The 26,462-nt window shown below is 38.8% G+C and overlaps 1 protein-coding gene across 1 annotated transcript in view; it reads right to left on the bottom strand.

Annotated features, from left to right (window-relative positions):
• The window catches only part of Znf148 (zinc finger protein 148), a 123,187-nt gene that overhangs the window by 61,793 nt on the left and 34,932 nt on the right, over positions 1–26,462 (bottom strand). The window contains 3 exon segments of the mRNA XM_038345488.1: positions 3,448–3,796; positions 10,178–10,312; positions 16,530–16,611. Of these exon segments, the coding sequence (XP_038201416.1) occupies positions 3,448–3,780 (333 nt within the window). The 5' untranslated portion in view covers positions 3,781–3,796; positions 10,178–10,312; positions 16,530–16,611.

Genomic DNA, 26,462 nt, shown 5'->3' on the forward strand with positions numbered 1-26,462 from the left:
CATAATAAAAATCATACAAATAGAAAATTTTCAAAAGCTAAAACGTCAACAAGAATATCACAGGCATTGCCGGGCGGTGGTGGCGCACGCCTTTAATCCCAGCACTCGGGAGGCAGAGGCAGGCGGATCTCTGTGAGTTCGAGGCCAGCCTGGTCTACAAGAGCTAGGTCCAGGACAGGCTCTAAAAAAGCTGCAGAGAAACCCTGTCTTGAAAAACAAAACAAAACAAAACAAAACAAAACAAAAAACAAAAAAAAAAAAAAGAAGAAGAAGAAGAAGAATATCACAGGCATAAATATACCATGTACAAAAGAAACAGAAAATGTCATAGTAGACCTGGTGAACTAATGCAGTCTGATTTCCTAAAAGTCTCCTAACGAGAGAGTGCAGTAACCTCCTAAGAAAGAAGTGGGTGCATTTTAGCTGTTCAGCAAGGAGGAGTCAAGGAAGTCATTTTACTAAGAAGTTCTATCTCATTTGGAAAGATCACTACAGAAAGTAAAAGACAAAGAGGGTTCAGGCTGACAGCCTGTCCAATGAAAGTTACTGCAGTCTACAGACTACTGGATACAACCAACAGTATAATGTATACGCTTCTCAAATGTCTCAAGGTAGACCACAATCTGTCCATAAAAGATGCCTTAACAGAGCAATCAAATAGTATTTACTCTTCAACAAGAAGTAAAACTAGAAATCAGATTAACAGCAAAAAAATATATATCCCTCCATCAAATACTTGGAAATTAAACTATGTTCTTCTAAATAATACATAGTTCAAAACAATCAAAGATATACGAAATGAGAATCTAAGTATAAATTCAACATCAAAATTTGTGTGTGACACAAAAGCACTTAGAGGGAAATTTATAGTACTGGGTGCGTGTCAGGATAGAAGCACCTAAAATCAATACCTAATTAATTCAAAGGAAGAACAGGGCCAGTTAGACGGCTCTAGCAGTAAAGGCCCCTGCTGTCATGTTTGATGACCTGAGTTCAATTCCCAGGTCCCACAGAGTGAAAAGGAAAGATAAATTCCTCCAGGTTGTCCCCAGCAGTCCATACGTGTTGGACATGCTTGCTCGCACCCACACCAGGTGACTTGTCACCAGGGTCCTCTTCTCTTCTCTAGTCCCTACAGGGACCCACATTCACATGCACTGACACACAGGTGGACACATGATCAAAAATAAAATAAATTAAAAAAAAACCAAAAATATCAACAGAAAAAGCAATGAAATAAAGAAGTTTCTTAAAGATATCAACACAATCAGCAGCCCCTTCTGGAGGGAGGTTACACAGGGTAGTACTCACCAGCTAAGGTCAGTTTCACAAGACAAGGAAGCTCTGCAGAGCTGCTGCACAACACTGCAAACACAGGTTAGCACTACTCAGCTGTAAACTTAGGAACACGCCCACAGACAGGCTGGGGAAAACTACTGCTATCACACAGGAAAGAAGCTGCCACGTGTGCATAAAAAGTGCAATAAAAGAAAACTGGGGACGCTTTGTGTTTGAAAACTGGAAAACATGGCGGAACGGACCAGTTTCTTGAAACAAACTGCCAAGACTCATAGAAGAAATAGATGACCTAAATAGGGCTGCATCTATCAAAGAGAATTTGTCAAAAGAGTTCGAAATCTTCCAAAATAGAAAGCACCAGAAAGCAAGCACGTAAGGGGGATATGAATCAACTCACTCCTCTTTCCCAGCAGACAGGAAGGAACAGGGACAGTTCCTAACTCATTCTGAGGTTTCCAATACCAAACATCAAAACTAAACAATGACATCAGAGGCAAAAAAAAAAAAAAAAAAAAACAACTGTAGAACACTCTCATAAATTAAAAAAATAAAGTATTATCAAAGCAAATCTAATAACGTATAAAAAGAATTATACTAGAATTTATTAAAGGCATGCGACTCAACACTCAAAACACCAATTCATGTAATCCACTATAAAGGGGCCCCTGCAGTTGAGCAGGTACAAGTTGGTGCACATATGCACAGCTGTCAATGGTTATCCAGTTACTCACACTGTGTGAACACCTGGGATACAGCAAAAAAAAAAAAAAAAAAAAAAAAAAAACCAGACAAAACTACTGCCTTCTAGAATCGACAGTCCATCAAGGGATACACTGGACAAGTCTTCACCAGCCTCCATTTAGGGCTCAACCTAGAGTCTGTAGAAGTGGCAGGATGGTGATGAAGACGCACTATGTACACTCAAAAACAACAATGAGTTATAGCTAAAGTAAATATTCAGTCAAGATATATGATGATCCTCAAGCAAAGAAAAAAAGTACAGCATTAATAATAAAGGGGAAAAGATCCTCAGGTTCTAGTCCCAGTGGTGGAAGAGGTAGACTTAGAATATGGTTCTGGTTTTACCCATCACTGAGTAAAAACAGGGCAGACAACTGGGCATGGTGTCAGCTGCCTCTAAATGCCAGTACGAGGGGTGGTGAACAGCTAGAGCCCAAGCAAGAGAGTTTGAGGCTAGCCTGGGCTACACAGCAAGCCTCTTTATCAAAACAAACAATTATAAATAAATACAAAGGTGGAAGGAGACAAGAAAGACACAGATGCCTAAAAATGATTTTCTTGGGGTTGGGTGAAATTCCAGCACTCAGGAAGTAGAGGCAGGAAAATGTCAGAAAGTTTAAGAATGGCCTGGTCCACACAGCAATTTCCAGGCTATCCTGGACAATATAATGGCAGTCTGCCACAAACAAGCAAGTGAACAAATATCAATCAAACACAAACAAAAAGCCAAAGAGAGCACCTTCAGTGTCGAACCCTAATGTCTAGGATAGGGAAGAGTACTGGGCTGGTCATTTCCAAAGCCAGAATTCAACCAAGTGTGTACAAAGGCACAATGGGGCATCCAGGAAAATGAGGCAGAGCAGCAAGCTTGGGAAGAGCAGCACAGTGTTCTTAGTGCACATGAATCCCTGGGGTCAATCACAACAGCATACAAGAAAAAGGCAGAAATAGGATGCACAAACCCCCCAGACTGTGATATTTCTCTAAATAGGTTTAAGGTTCAGGATCCGTGCTCTTTAAGAACACAGAAGCTAGGCAGGTGGTGGCGCACACTTCTAACCCTAGCAGGTGGATCTGTGAGCTCAAGGCCAGTCTGGTCTACACAGCTAGTTCCAGGACAGCCAGGGAGGGCTACATTGAGAAATCCAGTCTCAAAAACACAAACAAAAACCCAAATGCTAATAAACTCAGAGTCTTTCAAAAGCAAGCACTTAAAATCTAGTATACACATAACCTTGACCAAAAAATAAATGTTGGAAAAGATAGATTTCTAAAATAGTGACACAAAATTCTGCCTTTTAAATCTAATAGCTGTCCACGGCTTACTAACAAATGATTAGCCTTTAAACTGTGTGACTTCTTTGGTGACTTCCAGTATTAACACTTCTAGTTAGAGATCGTACTTACAGGGACGTTAAGTGCATACTGAAGTCCTTGAGGAAGGCGCTCATGAGTCTCCATCTGTTCCTCGTCATTCTTTACTGTCTCCTCGTGGACCATGAGCTCATCGTGTGGTATCATGTCCTGCTGTCGCATCTCACTCTCCTGCAGCACTTCATCTGCAGCGAGGATCTCCTGGTGAGGCAAACTTCGATCCTGGAGTACTGACTCCTGCAGTTCTCCAGACACAGCAGACTGGCCAGACACTCCACCCATCACAACCATTGCCCTGGAAGACTGCATTTCGTCTATGCCGCCACATTTAAGAAACAATCCTTCCAGTTTGTCGTCAATGTTCATGCTTAAGTATAACTGCCTAGAAAGACCAAGTTTGGCAACAAAGCATAGCACATTAGTTTATATGTCTAACTTGGTAGTTTTTAAATTTCAAATTATAAAAGGTATATATATTCAAATAGAAAACTTTTATTCATCTAATTCATATAATTACCAAGATTGACTTCCAGGGGCTAGAAAAGTAAAACAAGTTTTCACTCTGAAATTAAAGCATAATCCTAATCTATTGCATTACTGAAAGTGACCCTTATACAAAATAGGTTAGAGGAAGTATCTGTAGTTTCAAGAACCTTCAGATTTCAACATATTATAGCGCCGTAAAATTTAAAACGAACTTGGTGAAACATAAACTGACAAAGGACACTATCAGGCAAACCACTAACACAAACAAAACCCTCATAGTCCTAAGAAAGGGCAGTGACGCAGCTCAGTCACACTGGCTGGCATGCTTAGTCAGTCACACTGGCATGGTGCACACATCTGCATGGTGCACGTGCCTGCAAGCCCAGCATGGGAGGCACAAATACTGCTGCGTGCTGAGGACAGAGGAGGAATGGGATCCTCACTCCCAGTGATTGCACACAGGGAGTGAGTCCTATGGTTTACTGACCTCTTCCCTAAAGACAGTGTTGAAGATCATCTTTGGTTCAGTGACCAAAATTAAGTTAAATTCCAATTACTACTAAAATTAAAATGTCCTTTTATTTACTAAGGATATCATCAAGGGAATGGTCTTTTCTTCAGTGAACAGTGAACAGACCTTTATAAACAGCAAAGTGGACAAAAGTCTAATTCAGACTTGTCTTGCCTTCCCAGGTACCAGATGCTATCAGACTGAAGGACATACGATGACCAAAGAGCAACATTTGATTTTACTTTTCAAAATCTTCACATAGCAAACAAGCTCTTTAAAGGTCAACCGTTTATAACTTCTATCTTTACATTTTGTTTTACACATTTCTTAGAGAATAAGCTATTCTACAACTAAGTAAATGTTGTATAAGGGGCTAAAAGTTGATTTTCTGGCCAATTCTTTGGAAATACTAGAAACTATGCTTTATTTCTAAACTACCTACTGTTTCCTTACAGAATGTGGAAAGTCCCCAACACACAGGAACTTGCACATAAACAAAAGACATTTACTGCACCTACTGCTGCCACATATGCCATTATTTAAAAAAAGAAAAAGAAAACTCTTGAGGATTTTAGAGAATATAGAAGATGTAAAAAGAAAAAAAAAAGACTAACATAAAGTAAGTGGTTTAGGAGAAAGTGTCAGCTTTTGCTTTTGTGTTTTATCAAGAGAAAATCATCCAGCTGATCCTGGATCCCAAAGTTTCCCTATAGTAAAGGCTAAAAAACTGCCACGGTTTTATCAATAATTGAAAACTACATTCTTGTACTTGTATCAATTCTGGATGGAGCAAACAAACAAACTAATAAAATATAACATCAAGCTGAAACACAAGAATTAAGGAAGCATTTTAGAGGCAAAGGGTATCTGAGGTAGAGGAAGCATAAGTACTTCAGTAAGGGTCTTAGAACAGGATAATAGCATGCTTCAAATAGAGCAAGTAAATTAAAATAAGAAGAACCAGTCCAAGGAAAAAATAAACCTGACTCTTCAAAAATCTCCCTGAAGCTAATGATATGTCAAGATGAAAATTCTCTTCCTTCTCGCCCACGGTTACTGACTCCTACAATCCTAAATGAGGTTAAACCTTTAGACTTAAATTGGGTAACTACAAACTGGATAGTTTTCCTGCCGCACCAGAGAACACTTGCTATCAGTGATCACTGTTCAAACTTTAAAGTATAAGCCTTGGAAATATTTATCCAAAGAAAAACTGTGTAGTTCCCCAACCCCACCCAAGACAGGGTTTCTCTGTGGAGCCCTGGCTGTCCTGGAACTTGCTCTGTAGATCAGGTTGTCTCCACCTCACAGATTCACCTGCCTCTGCCTCCTGGGTGATGGAATTAAAGGTGTGTGCCACCACCGCTCAGGAAACTGTGTGTATTCTTGACCTAACATTTGGTTTGACTATAGATTGCTTTCCCTACCCAAAGAGGCTATTATGTAAAAGGTTGACACCTCAACAGAGGTAGTGCTGGGAAGATTCTAGAAATTTAAAGCAGTGAGACCTAGCAAGAGGAAGCACGTCATGGGGATGGGTCTTTGGGGAACATTAATTATTCCTGACTCCACCAGCCCCAAAATACCTTTAAATAACCTGCATTTCAATCATTAAAAAGCAACACACTTCTCTTTTCAAGTGCCTACCTTTCTGTTTATTTATTGAACTTGTCACTGAGTAATATGGAACTTCAAATGTCTATTATGAGTCAAAATAATACAATGGGCAAACTTAGGAACTGAAATATCATTTTATTTTCTATGAAAAGAGTAATTTTCAACTTCATATTATTCTCCAAGGGTAAACAATATGCCACCCTTACACCAGAACCCATACTCAAAGGAACTTACTCTGAAAAGCACTTATTTCTCTGAGCAACCACCAAGGCCCTAGGGACAGAACCAAAAGCGTGTGCATGCGAGGTAAGCATTCACTGGGCTGTATCCCGAGACCTCACAAATGACTTTTGAACTAAAACATTTTCACCAAATCCCTGTTTATTTGGAGGATTTCAGTTACATTAATCTGGATATTCATAGTTCTACTGTTTACAAATCACAGGGAAATCCCATTATAAACATATAACTTGAGAAATACAAATATCAAGCAGCCAGCTGGTTGTGGTGCTACTTGACACAATCTAAGCACACAGGATGCAGGAGCAAAAGGACCACTGCAAATTTAGTGCCAGCCTGGTCAACAGAGCAAGACTCTGTCTCTCAAAAGAACATATGTATGTGAAGGTGCTTGGCAGGGGGTGACGCGTACATAATATATGGGCCTCACGATATCACGTTTGGTGCTATAAAGAAACCCTATCAATTCCAAATGACCCTTCATGTTTCTACTTCATTCCAAAGTGTGCTATACTCTCATACCCTTCAAAATACAGTTTTGATCTACTAAAAATGTTCATTTTTTCATTGAATGAACAAAATATTTCTTGTCTAGGAACAGTCTATATTCAGATACATTTCATATATGACTTTGCTTTTGTTTTTAATCTTGCTTTTTTCAGACAGTACTCACTCTGCAACCCAGCAATCCTCTGCCTTATCCTTCCAAGTACTGGAATTATAGGCATGACACTGTGCCCAGCTCTCAGATACATCTTTCTATAAATACCATTTTGTATATTATAAAGCCTTTCTTGAAAACTACATTTTTTTAAAGATTTATTTATTTATTATGCATATAGCATTCTGCCTGCATGTATGCCTGGACACCAGAAGAGGGCACCAGATTTCATCATAGATGGTTGTGAGCCACCATGTGGTTGCTGGGAATTGAACTCAGGACCCCTGGAAGAGCAGTCAGTGCTCTTAACCTCTGAGCCATCTCTCCAGCCCCGAAAACTATATTTTTAAGTGTTAATATTTCAAAACAGCCTTAAGAACCATGTTCATAATGGCAACAAGACAAAATGGTCTTTCTGATCCATGCCAGCAGCAACAGAAGATATTGAAATAATAAATATAATTTTAATAGATATTAATAAAATTACTAATTAGAGATTTTTTCAGGATAAGGGTCATTTTGTAAAAAACTGACCATTTTTGACCATAGAAAAATAACCTATAAAAACTTAAGGAAAAGTTAGTATACATTCTCACACAATAGGAAAAACACTCAAAAACCAGGATCTAAGCATGTAATATAATATATTCCAAATATTATCAGAAGCAGAAAATAGTGGCACAGAGAAATTAAAACATTACACTTTTGCCAACTCAAACTGTTTAAGAAAGAGGTATAACTTATCTGTATCGAGAGGAGTGTGGGGAGGGGCACAGCAGGCGAGCACCGAGTCCTTGCTACAATCGGTGTCCATTACACTTAGTGCCAGCACAGACTCAAACTACTGTCCATTAACCCCAGCACTCGGGTGGCAGAGGCAGGTGGATCTCTGTGAATTTGAGACCAATCTGGTCTACAGAGTGAGTTCCAGGACAGCAGGGCTACACAGAGAAACCTTGTCTCAAAAAGCCAAAAACAAACAACAAAAACAAAAAAGAACACATGCTCCTCTTATGGAAGACTTGGGTTTGATTCTCAGCAGCCACACAGTGGCTTACAACCATCTGTAACTCTAGTTCCAGGATCTCCAAAACCATCTTCTGAGCTCTCTAGGTATAGGCACGTACATGGTGCACATACATACACAAAGGTAAAACACACATAACAATAACTACCAGCAAAAAAAAAAAAAAAAAAAAAAAAAAACCTTTAAATTTTGTAGGACACATGGCTGCCAAGGTAAAACTTATTACCCAGCCTCCCTTGCAAGTGGTGGTCAAATAACCAAGTTATAGCCAAAGGAATATAAGTGGAAGAGATACATACAGTTCCTTTAAAAGCAAAGCAAAATGGAGCTCGAGAGATGGTTCAGCAGTTAAAAGACCGATCTTTCAGAGAACCTGGTTCCAATTCCCAGCATACACACATCAGCTCACAACCATCTGTAATTCCAGTTCCAGGAGATCTGATACCCTCTTCTGGCCTCTGCAAGCACCAGGCAAGTGCATGGATTACAGATACATAAGCAGGCAAAATACCCATACACATAAAATAAAACAGTAAATTGGAAAGTATTCTTTAGTTTTCTTCTCTCCAGTGGCAGGCACTGTAGTAACCACACTCAGTAAGATGGCATCTAAAGGTTACTAAAGGGACTGGAGAGAAGCTCCAGGATTTAAGAGCACTTGCTGCTATTACAGAAAACCTGGGCTGGATTTCCAGCACCAACATAAAGGCTGACAACCACCTGTAGCTCCAGTTTCAAGGGATTCATTGCCTCTTCTGGCTTCTATGGGCACTTCACACACATGGCGCACATACACACAACCTGGCAAAATGCTTATACACAGTTTTAAAACAATGTTTAAAATTTTTTAAAAAAATATTCAGAATTGCAAAGGCTGATGGTCTAGAATATAATATACTTAGAATGAATAATGCTCTAGGTTCAATCATTCTTAATAACTTTACCCTATCCCACTTCCCAAAGAAATCACAGCAATGGCAAGCCCTGAAGTATCATAACTGTAAACTCTCCAAAAGACCATGAGATAATTTACAATAAGCTTTCAGGTAGATAAAACTGCATTTCTATGATTATAAGCCTATCAAAGTAGATAATTCTATAAGCTAATATATGCTATAGAGTGCTTACTTATTTTACTACAGTTAAACAATCAATATATACACATTTAGAGTACAATGTTATCTTAGCTTCTTTTCCTTTGGTTGTGATAAAATACGCAGACAAAAGCAACTCGAGAGAAAAGGGCCTTATTCTGGGTGACAGTTCAAAGGGGGTGGGGGGGGACAGCAGCAGGCGCTCGCTGCCGAGCAGTGACAATGAATGAAGCACACAGCGCTCAGCTCACCTGCTGGACTTTAAACAGCACAGGATTCCCTGTTCATAGGAGTCTTCTCACATCAATTAATCCCCTACATTCTCAGAGTATAACCTTAACCTTAACCTAGATAATCTCTTACTAGTAAGCCTAGAGGCTTAGCTTTTGCAGTTCTAGATTCTAACAAGCTGACAACATTAGCCATCACTTACATTTCTATAAATAATTTCAAAAAATATATGGTATATTAATAGTCTAAGTTTCTTCAAGTATAAAGTTTCTCTAGACATTCTGGGAAATGTAATGTTAGGGTAGTAGGGTAAAAGTGTAATCTTTGTTAAGGAAGATTAACCAAGAGAATAATTACTACTTGAATTTCACTTATCATTACATGATATATTAATCAGCTTCATTTAAAAAAATTTCTTAGGAATCCAAGCATAGTGGTGCATGCCTTTAATTCCAGCACTCAGGATGCAGAGGCAGGTGGATTTCTGTGAGTTTGAGTCAGCCTGGTCTACATAGTGAGTTCTAGGACAGCCAGGGCCACACACTGAAACCCTGTCTCAAAAATAAAATCAAATATCTCTTGAGAAAAATATAAAGTCTCCTCCAGATTATATCTTTGAAATTTTATAATTTCAAAGTAAAACTATTATACAAACCCAATACAAAATCTATCATCCAAAAAAAAGTTTGTATATATTTGAAAAAATTAACTTCTTTAACACAGTGGGTTTAAGGAGCCACTCACAACACTTGACCAGTCCAAAGCTCTGTACATCAGTGAACCATGCAGTTAGAATGGCTACTTCAAATTGTGTACCATTTTTATTCATAACTTAATTAAAATACAGTTTAAAAAATAAATAAAATTATTTTTCAAGATTATGAGAAATAAGTTACCTGAGACTGAAGTAAAAATGAAGACTTCAAGGAAGGGAACGCTGCTGAGTTGAGAAAGAAATCATGGTTGAGTTTCTCCCTTTTACAGCTCTAGGAGCTCTCAATGTGCTCTCAGTCACTCGTGCCATCCAACCCCTAAAATAAAGACACACACACAATAAGCAAGGTACAGTACATTCAGGGAAAATGCTGGGACCCAGTATGTATGTGCAAACTGTGAATACTGATTATCTGTGCATCTAGTGAGCCATGTCTGAAGGAGAATATACTGACCTGTTTTTTTAGGTATGAAACTGAGAAAGCACAACAGTAGCAGGTAGGAAATGAGATACAACTCCGGCTTCTTAAGAAATAATTTGCCTTGGGCCCAGAAAGAGGGCTCAGCAGGTAAAGACGCAGGATACCAAGCCTGATGTCCTGGAACTCACATGAAAGACGGAAGAAACTGACCTAGCAAGTTGTCCTCTGACCTCTACAGTTCTCCCTTATATGTCACGTGCATGGACAGAGGATGGATAGATGAATGGAAGGATAAGATTTTAGGCAGATATAATTTGCCTAGATCAGGAAATGAAATACTGAGAAATGAAATACTACATCAAAATTCAGAGGGCTACAGAACTAAAAGAAAAGAAAAATGAAAACACAGATTAAGCAACCACACAAAGACACTAGTCACATCTACTTTATTAGCTCTGTGCACAGGTCTGGTGGTGCACGCCTTTTAGTCCCAGTTCTAGAAAGGCAGAGGTAGCTTGGTCTCAAAAAGTCTGTGAAGTGAAAGAGAAGCAAACACATGTAGGTCTCAAAACTACAAGCTCAAGTGGTGTTGTATTCAGCACAGGAAGAGTACCATCTTAAGGTCATGTGAGCATCCTGACATACAAGCATGTCATCAGCATTATCTTATAAGAAAATCTGACAAAAAGATGGAAATAATCATTCAGAAAATGCGATATAATCAATACCAAAGATCACAAGCTATACACAAACCAACTTTCTGATAGCAAGCAAGCACTTCTGAGCAAAGTATTAAACTTATGACTGAAATTTCCTAACTTAGTGGTTCATAGACAGTTTGCATCTTACTTACAAAACAGCCTATGACTGTACATGTTTGCCATGGCACAAAACAAAAATAGTTTTGTACACTTAAAGCAAAAACAGTAACAACTCCCCAGTATTCAGGAAGCAAAGGCAATTGATCTCTGAGTTTGAGGTCAGCCTAGTCCATATGCATGCGGTCCAGACCAGCCCGGGCTACTACGAGGCCTGTTCACAGCAAACAACGATAGACTTCTGAAGCTTCTATAAGCATCTGAAAGTTAAGACAGACCTATTGGTGCTTACTGTTCCATTTCTAAATTTTCCTGGATATTTATGCTTATTTTTCCTAATAAAACATGTACAAAATAAAATACGCTCCCTTTTTCGACAGAACTGTTACCACACACAAACAATACCAAAAATAACAACTCTATGAGAATTGGGGAACAACAGCAATCTTGACTTGCAATATTATACGTGTATAACATACACCATGCAAAACACCCAATTTCAACAACCGTAAGATGTTTAAAAACAGCAGAAATTATAACTTACACTACTGTGCCAGTAGTGGAGGACTCGGACAGTATGCATGAGGCTTAGAATCAGTCCATAGTATGAACCAGAAAAAGATAACACAAGCCAGATGTGGTGATTCACATCTTGAACCCCAGCATTTGGAAGGCAAAAGCAGGAGATATTTGTGAGTTTAAGGCTAGCCTGGTCTATATATCCAGTAATAGGACAGCCAGGACTACATAGAAAGACTGTCTCAAAAAAGCAAGTAAGGAAGGCAGGCAGGCATCATCAAAAGCACAGGCAATATAAGGTGTTTCTAAGTGCCCTCAAGGGTTGGTTTAAAAAAAAAGATTTCAAAACATTAAGTTAAATAAACTCAAATCATGTTTCAACTTTAACTATGAAAACAATCAGCTAACAAGTAAAATTCTCAATAAAGCAAAGAAATTATTTCAAAGACCCTAATGGAAATTTGGGAACTAAAGAAAATGGTTACTGAAATTAAAAAAAAAAAAAAAAAAAAAGAATGTCAAGTACTCAAAAACAAACTCACAACTGCAAAAATATAAAAATGAAAATAAATAAAACCAGTAGCCTTAAATGTACATCCATAGAAATTACCCAATTAGGGCTGACCAGATTGCTCAGTAGGTAGCAGTGCCTGTTGCCAAGCATGATCAGCTGAGTGGAAGGAGAAAACCAACTCCAACAAGCTGTCATCTACTTTCCATATGTGCCACCCCTTGCACAAACAAGAATAAACAATTAAATAAATGTAGTAAGTTAATATTTATAAAAGAAAGAAATTTACTCAATAAAGAGAAAAAATGAAGAGAGCCCCAGAGATAGTGAACCAACACCCTGATTACCAGTATTTCTTAATATAAGGAGGAAAAAGAAAAGGTAAAATTTATTAAAACAGAAGTCAATGTCGGGCGGTGGTGGCGCACGCCTTTAATCCCAGCACTCGGGAGGCAGAGGCAGGCGGATCTCTGTGAGTTCGAGGCCAGCCTGGTCTACAAGAGCTAGTTCCAGGACAGGCTCTAAAAAAGCTGCAGAAAAACCCTGTCTCGAAAAACCAAAAAAAGAAAAAAAAAAAAAAAGAAGTCAAATATTCCCCAAATTTGGCTAATATAAAAAAAAAAAAAAAAAAAAAAAAAAAAAAAAAAAACAAGCTTACAAATCCAAACTCAATGAACTTCTACAAGAGCTACAAAATGGCCTATTCCTGGATCCGTGCAAAGAAAACTGTCCAAAGTAAACACAAGGAGGAAAAGGCGCACTCACGAGAAACCACTGTGGGGCCTGAATGAGAACAGCCCACAGGCTCATGTCTGAATACTTGGTCCCCAGCTGACAGAACTGTTTCGGAAGGATTAGGTATGACCTTGTTGGAACAAATGTGCCACTAGGGGCAGGTTTTGAGGTTTCAGAGGAAGCCATTCCCAGTGTACTCTCTGCCTCCTGCTTGCTGCTGCAGATGGGAGGTGTCGGCTGTCTCTGCCTCCACGTGTTTGCTTCACCATCATAGATTCTAACCCTCTGTAAGCATAACCCCGATTAAATGCTTTTTAAAAGTTGCTTTGGCCATAGTGTTTTATGACTGCAACAGAACAGTAACTAATACAACCATCAAGAACAGAGGTTAGAAGATGGTGGAATCACAGACTGGCGGTGGGGGAGGGGGAGCTGGATGGAAGAAAGAGAGGATACTGAAAGGAAAATATTTCTTCTAAACACACGCTCTCCAGCAGACCACACAGAACAATCTTCAGCAGACTACTCTACTATGGCACAGAACACTCTCCATGACAGACACTACACTAAGCAGTAAGACAGCCTAAGTAAAATTAAAAAGACTCAACTCCTAAAAATATGCTCTCCAACCATAATGAATTTTAATTAGATAAATAAGGGTTCTATTACTTTTTATAACTTGAATTGTTTAAAATCTGAATTTATAGCCACGCAGAGGTGTAACACACCTTTAACCCGAGCACTCAGGAGGCAGAGGCAGGCAGATCTCTGTAGGTTCAAGGCCAGTTTGGCCTACAGAGAGTTTTAGGTGAGACCCTGTCCCCCAAAAAGTAAATAAAAATAAAATCTGAATTTACAGATGTTTTTATATAAGCAACAAATGCAGAGATCTAGCACTGCATTTCTCCAGATGAGAAGCTGACTATCCCAACATGTTTACCAGGTTACTTGTTTTCTTTGTTTGTTTTTTAAGAAGTGAGCCTTTCTTTCCATAATTCTCAAATAAAGTTGGTTGAGTTGGGTGCTTCAGAGAGATTCATCAAAGAAACAAAATCCCCTTCCCTCACCTGACTCCGCCAAGTCTTCCTTGGCTTTGCCTTGGCTGGGGAAGCAGAAACAGGTGCGGTCACAGTCACAAATGCAGGTCAATCAGCCAAGGAGGCCACGTGGATTATTATTTCTTTTCTACATTTTTACACATCAAACTTATTTATTAAGTTTTCTCCTTTTTCTGAGACATGGTCTCAAGTCCAGCGTGACCTCAAATTTGTCACACACCCAGAGCTGGTCCTGAACAAGTCCTGGAAAGCAGGTGCACACCATCATGTGTGACCCGTTCACTACATTTCCTGTCTCTACTTCTGTGACCCATTGTTGACCTTTTTAAGTATCACAGTTTACCAAATCTAGAAAACTGCTAGTATTATAACACAACTATTTGATAACACCAAGAGAGAAAAAGAAGGCCAAACTAGGATGAGTTAGGAATTTGGGTGATTCACAGAAACTATAATGTAAAGGGAAAGTAGTCATATACTTAAGAATGACAATCTCTTCACGCTTATGCAGAATTCTCCACTCTACATTTACCAGAGCCAAGAAGGATAAGAAATATCTAACAATTTAAAAAATAAGATTCTATAAGATTGAAACAAAATCAAAACCACTAGAAAAGCAAAATCAAAGTAAAAATAATTCTCTAACAAAATGACAAGGATCACATCCCTAATACACAAATATACACAAAAAGTATAAAAGGACCCCTCCCTCCAAAAACCCTGACAACTAAATCATTTGCTAGTGTTATCAAAAGGATAAACCATGCTCACCCTGAGAGCCACTGATGCGAGGTACACACTCATCCAAGCTGCCAATCATCCACTACTCTTTGGCCCAACAATTTTTCCCTTAGAAATGTAAGAAGTAGAGGCTGGAGAGAGACTGAGCAGTGAAAAGTCCTTACTCCAAAACTATGACGGGCAGAGTTTAGCACCCACACAAGTCAGGCATCCCTGCAAATGCCTGCAACTCCAGCTCCAAGGGGGCAAGAGAAGGAGCTTAACCAAGAAAACAAAGACGAGGTTGGAGGAAAGACCTTACCTCAAAGGAAAAAGGTCGGAGTGATAAAGAATACTGATTGTCCTCTTCTGGCCTCAGGGATTATATACAGGAGAAGTGTAAACACCTTCTAGCTAGTGTGCTCACACAGACAGACAGATCTGTGGGCTAATATGCTCACATAGATAGACCTGGCTAGTGTGCTCACACAGACAGACCTGCAGGTTAGTGTGCTCATATAAACACAAAAACGTTTATAAAAGGAATTTAAACTGTAAGTACATTCAAAATATGTACAAAGATATGTCCAAGAATGTGTACTACATGAAAAACTCTAAAATCCTAAATAGTTATACAGAGGTGGCTAATTTAAAAGATCATGGTATATCTAAATACTAAAGAATATGAGAAGGAATGCCAAAACATGGGAACTTATTTAAAAAGTATATTGAAATACAATATACACAAAATTTAAAAATGTAAATATAGCCTGGTTGGTGGCACACATTGTAATCCTGGCACTTTGGGGCTGAGGGAGAAGTATCACAAAACTTCAAGGCCATTTCAACTACAAAATGAGTCTGAAGCCAGCATGAGATATGCAGAGATTTTGTCATAGGGGAAAAATTAAATTAAAAAAATGCTTTAAAGTAAAGAGGTGCTTGTGTATCCAGAGAGACATCTGGGAGAATATACAATATTAACAAAAAACGGGAGAGGATACCATTTTTTTTTAACATTTTGACAATTCTCTACTGTTTACAATGAAACCTAGGTAAAGGTGGTTACAAATAGTAGGTATCATGTTTGCCAGAAGACATGGATGAAGAAGAAAACCTAAAATATGGTCATAAAAACTGGTAATATTTTCAACCTTCAAGTTCTAAAAGAATTCTCAAAACAAATTTAAAAATTCATAGTAAACTTTAAAATTTGTATGACCATTAATAACTGGCATAAGAATACATGTTACAAGTGAGGTGTGGACGTGCCTTTAATCCCAGGAAAGGCAGGCGGAGCTGAGTTCAAGACCATCCTGGTTTAAGGAGCAAGTTCCAAGGACAGCCAGAGTTAAACAGAGAAACCTTGTCTTAAAATACTAAGTGTTATTGGCAGATATATAAATGAGTTTGTAACTGATAAATATCGCACTCTCTTTCGTGTTGTTTGTTAAAGGCACAGGTTAACACAAAGACCGAGTTAGGCAGCAAAGAAAGAAAAGGATCACCTGTCCTACTAACATAAAGATCAGGTTAAATGAAAGCCAGTGGGCTTCCCCCTCACAACCCAGTACACTACCTCTCTGCAGTCCAGCTGTGCAGAACTTACAGCACTGCCATGCTGGTCTCTGAAGCCTATGCTCTGCATAAGCAGTACAACAGGACTATCCAGGACATGAAAAAAGTCTGTGCAAATCTGGGGACAACATCTTATGTGAAAACTTGAGTCTGGACAAACAATGTTGCATTACCTCTATAAAATGTGTCAGGCAAATACCCATCCCACCAGGTCACTTGGCTCAATTTCCAAGCCACTGATTCTTCTCTTCTACCCTGTAAAGGATGAAAATACAAGTTAGTCACCCAAAAGAATCAAATTAGATACATTCTTACAGCTAGGCAAAACAGTTCCAATTAAATGTGAAAAATCGAACAAAGTTCTTTTCATAAGTAGATGCTATTGGATTAAGCAATTCACAGCTAGTGCTCCAAGTGCAATGGCCATCAGTACTAATGATTATCAAAGAAGGTAAGTTGCTTTTTTTTCAAACTTCGAGTTAAGGATTAAGATGTATTAAAAGTTAGGACAATAATTTTGGATTATTTTAAACTAGAGAAAGAAAAAAAAACACAAATGTGCTGCTTGTACAAAGAAACTGCACACAAGGATCACAAACAAGCTGGAAAAACTTGTCTTAAAAAGAAGTAAAAATAGCCAGGCAGTGGTGGCGCACATCTTTAATCCCAGCACTCAGGAGGCAGAGGCAGGTGGATCTCTGTGAGTTCGAGGTCAGCCTGGTCTACAAGAGCTAATTCCAGGACAGGCTCCAAAGCTACAGAGAAACCTTATCTCAAAAAACAAAACAAAAAAGTAAAAATATAAAACAAAACATGCACTGATGCCTTCCATGTGTTGATTACTCACTTACTATTTCCTGATAAACCCCACAGCAACACTGCCTCTTGCTGAAATGGCTAAATGTATTAACAGTATAGCTTTGGTGCTGCTCAGCAGTGAAGAGCAATTGCTGCTCTTGCATTGAATCCAAGTTCAATTCTCAGCATTCATTCTGGGAAGCCTGAACTCTAGCTCCAAGGGATTCAATAACCTATTCAGGACTCCACAGGCACCTGAACTCATATCACTACACACACACTCACACACACACACACACACACACACACACACACACACACTCACACACACACACACAAAATGGTGACTCATATCCATAATCCTACATTCAAGAAACTGAGTCAGAAAGATGCCCATCAAGGCCAACAGAGACTTACACAGCAAAGTCTAAGCAACCCAGAGCTATGCAGCAAGATCCTGTCTTGGGGGGAAAGTAGGGCAGGTAGCTGTGAATGTACCTGTCTAACATCCATGAAGTTGTGGGTTCAATACTGAGAATTGTATTAACACAGCATGGTGGTACATGTCTATAACCCCAGAACTTCAGGAGGAGGAAGAGGTGGCGGCGAGAGATCAGAATCCCAAGATCATCCTTGAGAGCATAACAAGTTCAAGGCCATCCTAGCCTATATGAGACTCTGGTTACTCACATCCTCTTCCCCCTGTTCCCCAAAAAGAAAATAAAAAACTGAAAAATGTAGTTTAAGAAAGTATGTGTGTATGTAGCTATGCATATATTTAAATTGTAAGGCAAATATTATTTAATAGTGTTAAAATATTCCATGGGTGATTTTTAGTTTTTATGTAATAATCAACCTTTTAGCAAAAACTAAGAAAATTAACATTCCGTTTGTATTGTACTAATAATCTAGGACACAGACCTAACTTTCTTTACATTAACTTGAGTATCTTTCCAGGTACATGCAATGAATGCCATAAAAATTAAAAACTGAATTACCAGAAACATAGAATAGGCCAAAAGTAACTTTATATTCAGAAATAACAGATGTGGCACTTTGTGTGGCAGCCTAACACTAGGATCCTGCCAGAGCATGTGATGTACATACATGTGCATGTGAAAGCCCAAAGTTGATATTAGTGCCTTTCTCATCCGTTCTCCACTTTATTTATTGAGGCAGGGTCTCTAAATGAAATCTAGAACTAGATGATGTGAATAGTCTAGTTAGCCAGCTTGCCTCAGGATTTCTTGACTCTGCCTTCCAAGTCCTGGGATTACAGGCAACCACCATGCCTGAACTCCCCTAACCCACTTTCAAACTATGGTAAGAATCTTGTAAATAAATAAAAGCCATTATTGCAATATCTAGGAAATAAGCACGTGATTAAAAGTTCTGTTGATACAGTTTTATCAAGAGTTTCCAAAGAGTATCCTTTCTGATATTTATTATTCTATAGTCAGTGAGCAGCTCAACTGCTGATTAGTTACGCTTATTTTCTCAATTAATTTAAAAGTTCATTTCATGAGACATTAATATGGTTGAGTGATGAGCACTTGCCTACTGTGCTGAACACCCTGAGCACTTATGTGACAAGACCTTTTCTTGGGAAGACACACACACACACACACACACACACACACACACACACACACACACACACGCTCGCACCTACTCATTCCAGATAGAGATCAACAATAGATCAAAGCCTACCCCAGCATGGGTGATTTTCCAGGAAGGCCCTGAAACTAACAAGATTTCCCTAAAAAACACTCAGATAAGCCAAGCTGCAGAGAAGATGGAGACCAGACCACCTGCCTGGAAAAACCAGAAACCTGTGGAGCTGCCTGGAAGAGGCACCTGGAAAGGGCACTGCAAGTTGTGCGGTGTGTTCAGAGTTCCAGCTTCTGGAGCTGCCACCCACGCCTGGGTGGGCTCTGGTGATGCAGCTGTCTTTGAGTCATTTCTGCCCCTGTAAGTAATCCCTCAGCCCTATTTGTAAGTAACCCCAATAAAACTCAATGGTTCATCTAGTTGGACTCTGGCAGCGTCTGTACTTTGATCTGTCATGGGATCTCTATCTGGGGTGAGCAGATATGTGTGTGGCATCTCCCAGGAAAAGTTTTGTCACACAACAGCTCTGCCCCCCACACAACAACAAAAGTTTATAGTAAACTCTTCATTGCCACAGCCAATCATTCAAAAGAGCCTAGATACCAGTCTCATCAATTGTGTTTCTTACTACTGCTAGAACAGAGTTCTATGTTACCCAGGCTGATCTCAAATACCTCAGCTTGAGCAATCCTCCCACTTCTGCCTCCAAACATCCATAACTATAAAAACATGTTACTGTACCACAGAAAATTATTTTAAATATGTATTTCTACAGTAATAGACCAGAAAGATACAAGCCATAAAACTCAAAATTATACTGAGTATCTGCGCTCCACTCCTCTGCCACTCACTATTCTATTTTGTCCTATTAGATTACACATTCTCCAGTTCTACGATGTTCATCACTGTATTCAGTTTTCAAACTGTTAACATAGTTGCTTGACTAAATATAAAAAGAATGGCAAGGAGAGGGGAACAGAAAAATATAGAGCTCAATAAAATAAAATATATAAAAAAGAATGGCAAAATCTATTAAGAGTTCTTGTTGCTCTTGCATCAAACCCAGGTTCAATTCCCAGCACCCATACATAAAGAGCCAGACAGTGGTGGCAGATATTTTTAATCCTAGCCCTTGAAAGGCAGAGGCAGGAGGATCTCTATGAGTTTGAGGCCGACCTGGTCACAGAACAAGTTTCAGGACAGCCATAAGTGTTGTTACACAGAGAAATCCTGTCCGGAAAAAAAATAAAAATAAATGGGGGGGGGGGATATAAACATTCATTTCCACCTGAGCCTTTTAAAAGCTGATTTAATATACACCCCCACAATCAGGACATTATTACTATCTAACCACAAAATGTGTTAACAGTTATTGCCTAGAGAAATGATTCTGAAATGTTAAAAGTTCTGCGGAACATTTTCACAAAAAGAATACTTACCTTCTTAAATAACGTTTTACTGAACATACTAAGTAAAGGTTGTCACATATGTAACTAGCTTTATTAAAAAAAAGAAAAAAGAATGAAGCAAGAAGGAAAAAAAATAAGTTGCACACAACACAAAATACAGTCTGAAACCGTAAACATTATTTTGTGGGAAATCTTTCCCATCATAAATTTTATAATTATTAGTGTTGTTACTGTGAACGAGAGAAGGGATATGTTTGCATGGTAAGTGAGGTAGGAAGACCTGCCACTCCTGGGCCTGGGATTCTGGACTGTGTGAAATGGAGAAAGGGAACTGAACACTAGTAGGCACAAATAGCCCCATTTCCTGACTATGATGTCACGTGACCACCTGTTTCAAGCTTCTGCTGCCCTGACCTTGAACTGTGACTCTGAGCACAACCCTTTCTCTCCTAAGTTGCTCGTGTCCTAGGACGTTGTTATAGCAACAGGAGGACACTAGACGCTGTGTCCAGGGATGCTTACAATCTTGCAGTGGTGAGTACACACCATAGATGTTTGAGGTAATAAAGTACTAAATCCTATAACAGAAGTTTAAGCAATTTATCACAGGAAAAATCAAATTGAGAGTGATTAATCTGCCTTTGTTAACTTACACAGGGTGACCTTTTAATGTTGATCTCACAGACAAGATACAGGGAATATTATTTAGATTCTGATCAATATTGGCAGGAACTTAGTTATCGAAGAAATAAACCTGTAGCTGATACAAAAGAGTATCTCTGATGTGAAATTCAAAACATTCTAAAATCCCAAACTTTTTGAGTAACAATCTGATGCAAACAAAAAATCCCATACCATAAAACTTTGTTAGGAGCCTTCTCAGCTTGGTCGATCACCTTCCTGGACCTGGGGGGAGTTGGGAGGACCTTGGACTTAGCATAGAGTGGGGAACCCTGATGGCTCCTTGGCCTTGAGAGGGAGGGAGGGGAGGTATGGGTGGAGGGAAGGGGAGGGAAGGGGGAGAAGAAGGGGAGGGAAGGGGGAGGAGGAGCGGAGGGAGGGGGGAGGAGGAGGGAAGGAGATGGAAATTTTTAAATATAAAAAAAAATAAACCATGAGAAAAAAATAAAATAAAATAAAATAAAACTTTGTTATATGTACAAAATTGTATTTTTAAATATTATATAAAATTGCTGTCAGTTTATATACATTAGGTATACATGAAAAAAGAATGAATTTTAAGTTTGTATTTGAATGTCATCCCTAAGATTTCTCATTACATGTATACTAATATTCTCTCAATTGAAAGACACTGCACCACCCAAAACACTTCTGGCCCTAGGTAGTTCAGATAAGGGTCCCCAATCCATACTGCCACTATCACACTTCTGCTCACTTTTCACAGACAAGAAGGCTGAAGGCTCAACAGTTTACTAAAAATATACAGCTACAACTAGAAGTGGCAGGATTCATGTTCTCATGTTCAAAATTTCCCTTCAAAGGCTTCTGGTCTATTCTGGAAGGGTGGGCAGGGCTTTGTTGTATTCTGCCAATAGTTTTGGGGTACCTGCCTTAGGGTGTGGCTTCTGGCTGCCTTGGCACTCACTCTGTAGACCAGGCTGGCCTGAAACTTACAGAGATGAGATTCACTTGCCTCTATCTCCAGAGTGCTGGGATTAAAGGCGTGCGCCACCAGCACTGTAAGGAAAACCCAGGAGGATCAAGGCAGAGTTGTTCTTTTTCTTTACAGAAAAATAGAGACACCCACCTTAAAGAAATAAAAGACCTTGGACATCTAGATGTCTAAGAAGAAAGGAAAGCTATCTAGAAAAAAATTACCAAGCAAAGAAAAATCTGATCTATGGTATCAATAGTCTCACTACCTAAAGATGTCTTCATTTCTTGGAAAAGTTGCAGTCCCAACTCAATGAAAAATCAAAGGTGCCTTTGGAGTTCAAGCATGGCTCTCTCCTTTTCTAAATCCAAGCACGTTAAAAGTAAAAAATTCAGTCTCTGTCTCATGTCAGGAGAGCCACCTGGTTGAGGATGGAAGAAAACCAAAAATCTAGGGAGTACTGCTGTCAAAACTCTGTTATCTCCCCAACTCTACTACTCCGTGAACTTATTTTTCATCTCTCTGGTACCTTTCTTTAGATGACTATATATGTTCAAAAATTTAAACTTTCCGTTTTGCTGTTAATAATGTTTAAGTTTTCCACAATGAACAACAAATTTTCCTAACAGTAATCTCTGAAGTCTCCAGAACGATGGGGCTCCACAACAACGATTCTACCTGGTTCATATGATGCCATCAAGTCGATAAATATCATCCAAAGATTGACTCTGGGCTACTAACTGTTCACGATGATTCCAATTTGGCTAGCTGAGATGGTGCACCTTCTTACAACACTCTAGCCAGAACTAGACAGAACTTCAGACAAACCTTCCCACTACTCAGAGAGTTCACAATTGTTGAGAGTACTCGACACTTAGCCATCATTCTAGTTTTCCACAGTGTCCCACAGAGATACTGTCGCCCCCAAGAGAACTGGAAGTAATTCTAGAAAATGACGCACCCTCTCCCAACAGATTCTGTTTTCTCAGGGTTATGGATAATTGTCAACTGTTAAGGATTGGTTATAAGTTGTAATAGGATTGGTGGTGAAATAATTAAGTTTAGACTCAGGAACCTCTTTTGGAAAAGGAGGAATGGGTAGAGATGAAATAATAGGTAGATTAGTGCATCTACTTGTTAACTATTTTAGCAACTATAGTTATAGATAATTAACATTGGCATAGATTCTTGTACATTGATACATATGTAAATTTTTGCAGTACTAAGATAATTTGTATATTGACACAATTCAAAACTGTTATATTGTGCATGTTCCTATTTCTGTTTACAATATTTTATGTTGTAATATAAAGTTATTTTGTTATACTGTATGCATGTTTCTACCTCCACTTAAGATATTTTGTATATTGATGCAATTTAAGGTAGTTTTATCATATTACATCATACATTTCTATCTCTGATCAAGATATTTTTATAGTTACAATTTCAAGGTCATTGTCCTCATGCTGCACATCTGCTTAAAGATTTTTTATGTTCATAATGTGAAGTCTTATTCTTTTGTTTTGTTTTTATTTTTGTTTTGTTTGTTTTTGTTTTTCCAGACAGGGTTTCTCTATAGCTTTGGAGCTTGTCCTGGAACTAGCTCTTGTAGCCCAGGCTGGCCTCGAACTCACTGGGATCTACCTGCCTCTGCCTCCTGAGTGCTGGAATAAAAGGTATGCACCACCACTGCCCGGCCGAAGCTTTATTCTTTTAGTTATGTAGGTTATTAAGAATTATAGGTCGGGCTGGAGAAATGGTTACAAGTATTGACTGCTCTTCCAGGTCATGAGTTCAATTCCCAGCAACTATATGGTGGCTCACAACCATCTGTAATGCAATCTGATGCCCTCTTCTGGCATTCAGGCAAAACATGCAGACAGAATACTGTATATATAAATAAATCTTAAAAAAAAAGAATTACAGGTCAAATAGTTGCCCATGTTTGTTATACTTATGGTTTTGTTAGTTACATTCTCTAGATGCACAGAAATGTACTCCACATAGATAGGTAATCTTCAAACACTTCATAGACCTGTAGAATATGGCATTCTCTACATATGTATACAGTATTCTGTCTGTCTGTACGCTTGCTGGCCAGAAGAGGGCACCAGATCTCATTACAGATGGCTGTGAGCCACCATGTGGTTGCTGGGAATAGAACTCAGGACCTCTGGAAGAGCAGTCAGTGCTCTTAACCTCTGAGCCATAGAATATGGAATTTAAATGTTTTAATAACTCAGAAGTGTGTTGATGTGAGATACAATTGCTCCAGGCAGTACCGATCTATTCCTGAGAGAATGTTGGAGACCAAAGACACTCCACATGGAGCTTGTTTTCTTCTTGGCAAAACTGGCCTTTTGGGCAAAGAACTGCCCTTTCCTTGATTGCTGACAATATGCACACTGTCCAATCTGGACAAGCAGGATACATGCGAAAGCAACTGCTGAACCTTGCCAAGACAGGGTAGAGCAGTCTTTTTATTTCTCCTACTTCTTAAAATGGTCTGTCGGATACTCTAGGCCTTAGCCAAAGTTGGTTGCCCTAACATTACAGTGAGACTTTGGGTGACTGTTGAGGTAGTCAGCTGTTTCAGTCATTTCTTGTACCTTTTGGAAGTGGCTTGCTTGCACTTCCTGCTTACTCAAGTAATATTATTTTCCCTCTCAGGTCTTTGATGGGATTGAAGACTACAATCCTCTCATATCTTAGCTAAGACATTTTAGGTACAAGACTTAAGACTCCTCAGCATAGGACAGCTGTTGGAACAATGTTAGTTGCCTATTACCTATAGCCTGGACATTTAGTATGTGTGTTTCTTGCTTGATGTTGTTCTTGTTGGCTGTAGTTCTATTTCTGTGTATGTTTCTTTCTCTTGTCTTAACATATATAATGTTGTATTAGGATTAGAACCTTCTTATTTAGACAGAAGGGGGAAATGTGGGAATAGTTTTGGGGTGGCTGCCTTTGGGACTGACTTTTGGCTGCAGATGTGATCTCTTATAAGGAAGAGAAGTCTCGCTTGCTCTTTTGCTCTGGCTCTCGCTTGGTGTAAGGGGAGACCCAAACAGCGAAGAGGCAACCCATGATGAGCAGTGACTATATGTTTATAAATTAATAAATCAGCTTTTATTACCTCTGTGAATTTATGCTTCAGGGTTTCTCTGTTTAGCCCTGGCTGTCCTGGAACTCACTCTGTAGACCAGGTTGGCCTTGAACTGGGAGATTCATCTTCTACAAATATACCATGATCAATCTTAGGTATATAAAGAATAGTTCAGTCCTATCTAGCTAAATGTTTTAAAAGCATGATGTGAAGAATAATTTAGTACTACAGAACTAATAAATTCTGCTTATTTTAAAAGAATAGCAACTAATTTCAGAAGTTCTTATTTGTGGTAATATATTTTTTGAAAAGATCTCTTATATTTAAAGAGACTGGAACTTCTGCTGCACCTCACTGCCCGATTAATAATAGGCATCACGGTCACTTAAGACTTAAAACTGATATCCTGCTGTGTACTCAGTCTATTTGTTTATCCTGCCTTTAAAAGGAACAATATAAACAGCCTTATTTGCCTTGGACTTTCCATGTAATAAGCTTTAACAACCTAAACTAATGCATAGTTTTAATCTTAAATTATGTATTCTTCTAAACCACTGACCAGAGAATAACATGTATGTATGTTATGACAATTATTTGTTGAAAACAACAAATATATCAAAAATGATCTTATACAGCAAATATCATTCATAAAGGCTGGAAACAGATATTGCTTGATGATGAAATGTCTGTGGTACTGTTTGCTGTCCTGTTCAGGTGGGTCAGCTGGAGTGATGGAATCCCTCGCAACACTGCTAAAGATTTCTGTAAAGTGTTCCCCACTCTTTCCTTATGTGATGCTTTCTGTTCTGTTCAATAAATACAGAGCAAAGTAAGCCCTTTGTTAGGGACAGACACAGAGTATAGGCAAGCCAGAAACTATAGCTACAGATGGAAGACACAAGGGAAAGTAGAGTTCAAACTTGAGCTTCCTCTCAGTCAAACCAATCCAAGAGGAAGTGCTTTGTTTTCTTTCCTTATTGAGACAGATCCATAAACACTGGTGCCTCTGAGACTATCTTTAATGTGTTTAACTGACAAAATTCTCTTTCAGCCAAATTTTAGAAAGTATATGAACTTGGCGATATACAGAAGTTTTGGGTTTGGGGATGTTTATTTGTTTTTGTTTTTTATGCCAGATGCTTCTTGTTTGATTCCAGGAAAATCAGATTAACTTCTACAGCTAAAAGTAATCCCAAAGTATATCTGTATTTTGCTTATGTATACTATCAGTTACCAAATTATGGTAAAAACTATTACTAAAAATAGTATTTTTCAAGCAAGAACTCAACTAGTGTCCACATTAGACACAGTGATTGTAGTGGTTCACACCCGTAACCCAACTGCTATACAACATTAAAGATCTAAAAGCCATGTATGGAGTGCATATCTACAATCCCAACACTGGACAGAGAGGATCCAGGAGACTTCCTGGCCATCGAGTCTAGCCTATCAGTGATCCATGGGTCCTAATGAGCAACCCTACCTTAAAAATAAAGCAAATGGACTAGAGATATGACTCAGTCAAGTTTAATTCCCAGTACCCACAATGGGCAGCTTCTAACTACCT

Source organism: Arvicola amphibius, chromosome 10 (assembly GCF_903992535.2).
Source record: "Arvicola amphibius chromosome 10, mArvAmp1.2, whole genome shotgun sequence".
Taxonomy (NCBI): Eukaryota; Metazoa; Chordata; class Mammalia; order Rodentia; family Cricetidae; genus Arvicola; species Arvicola amphibius.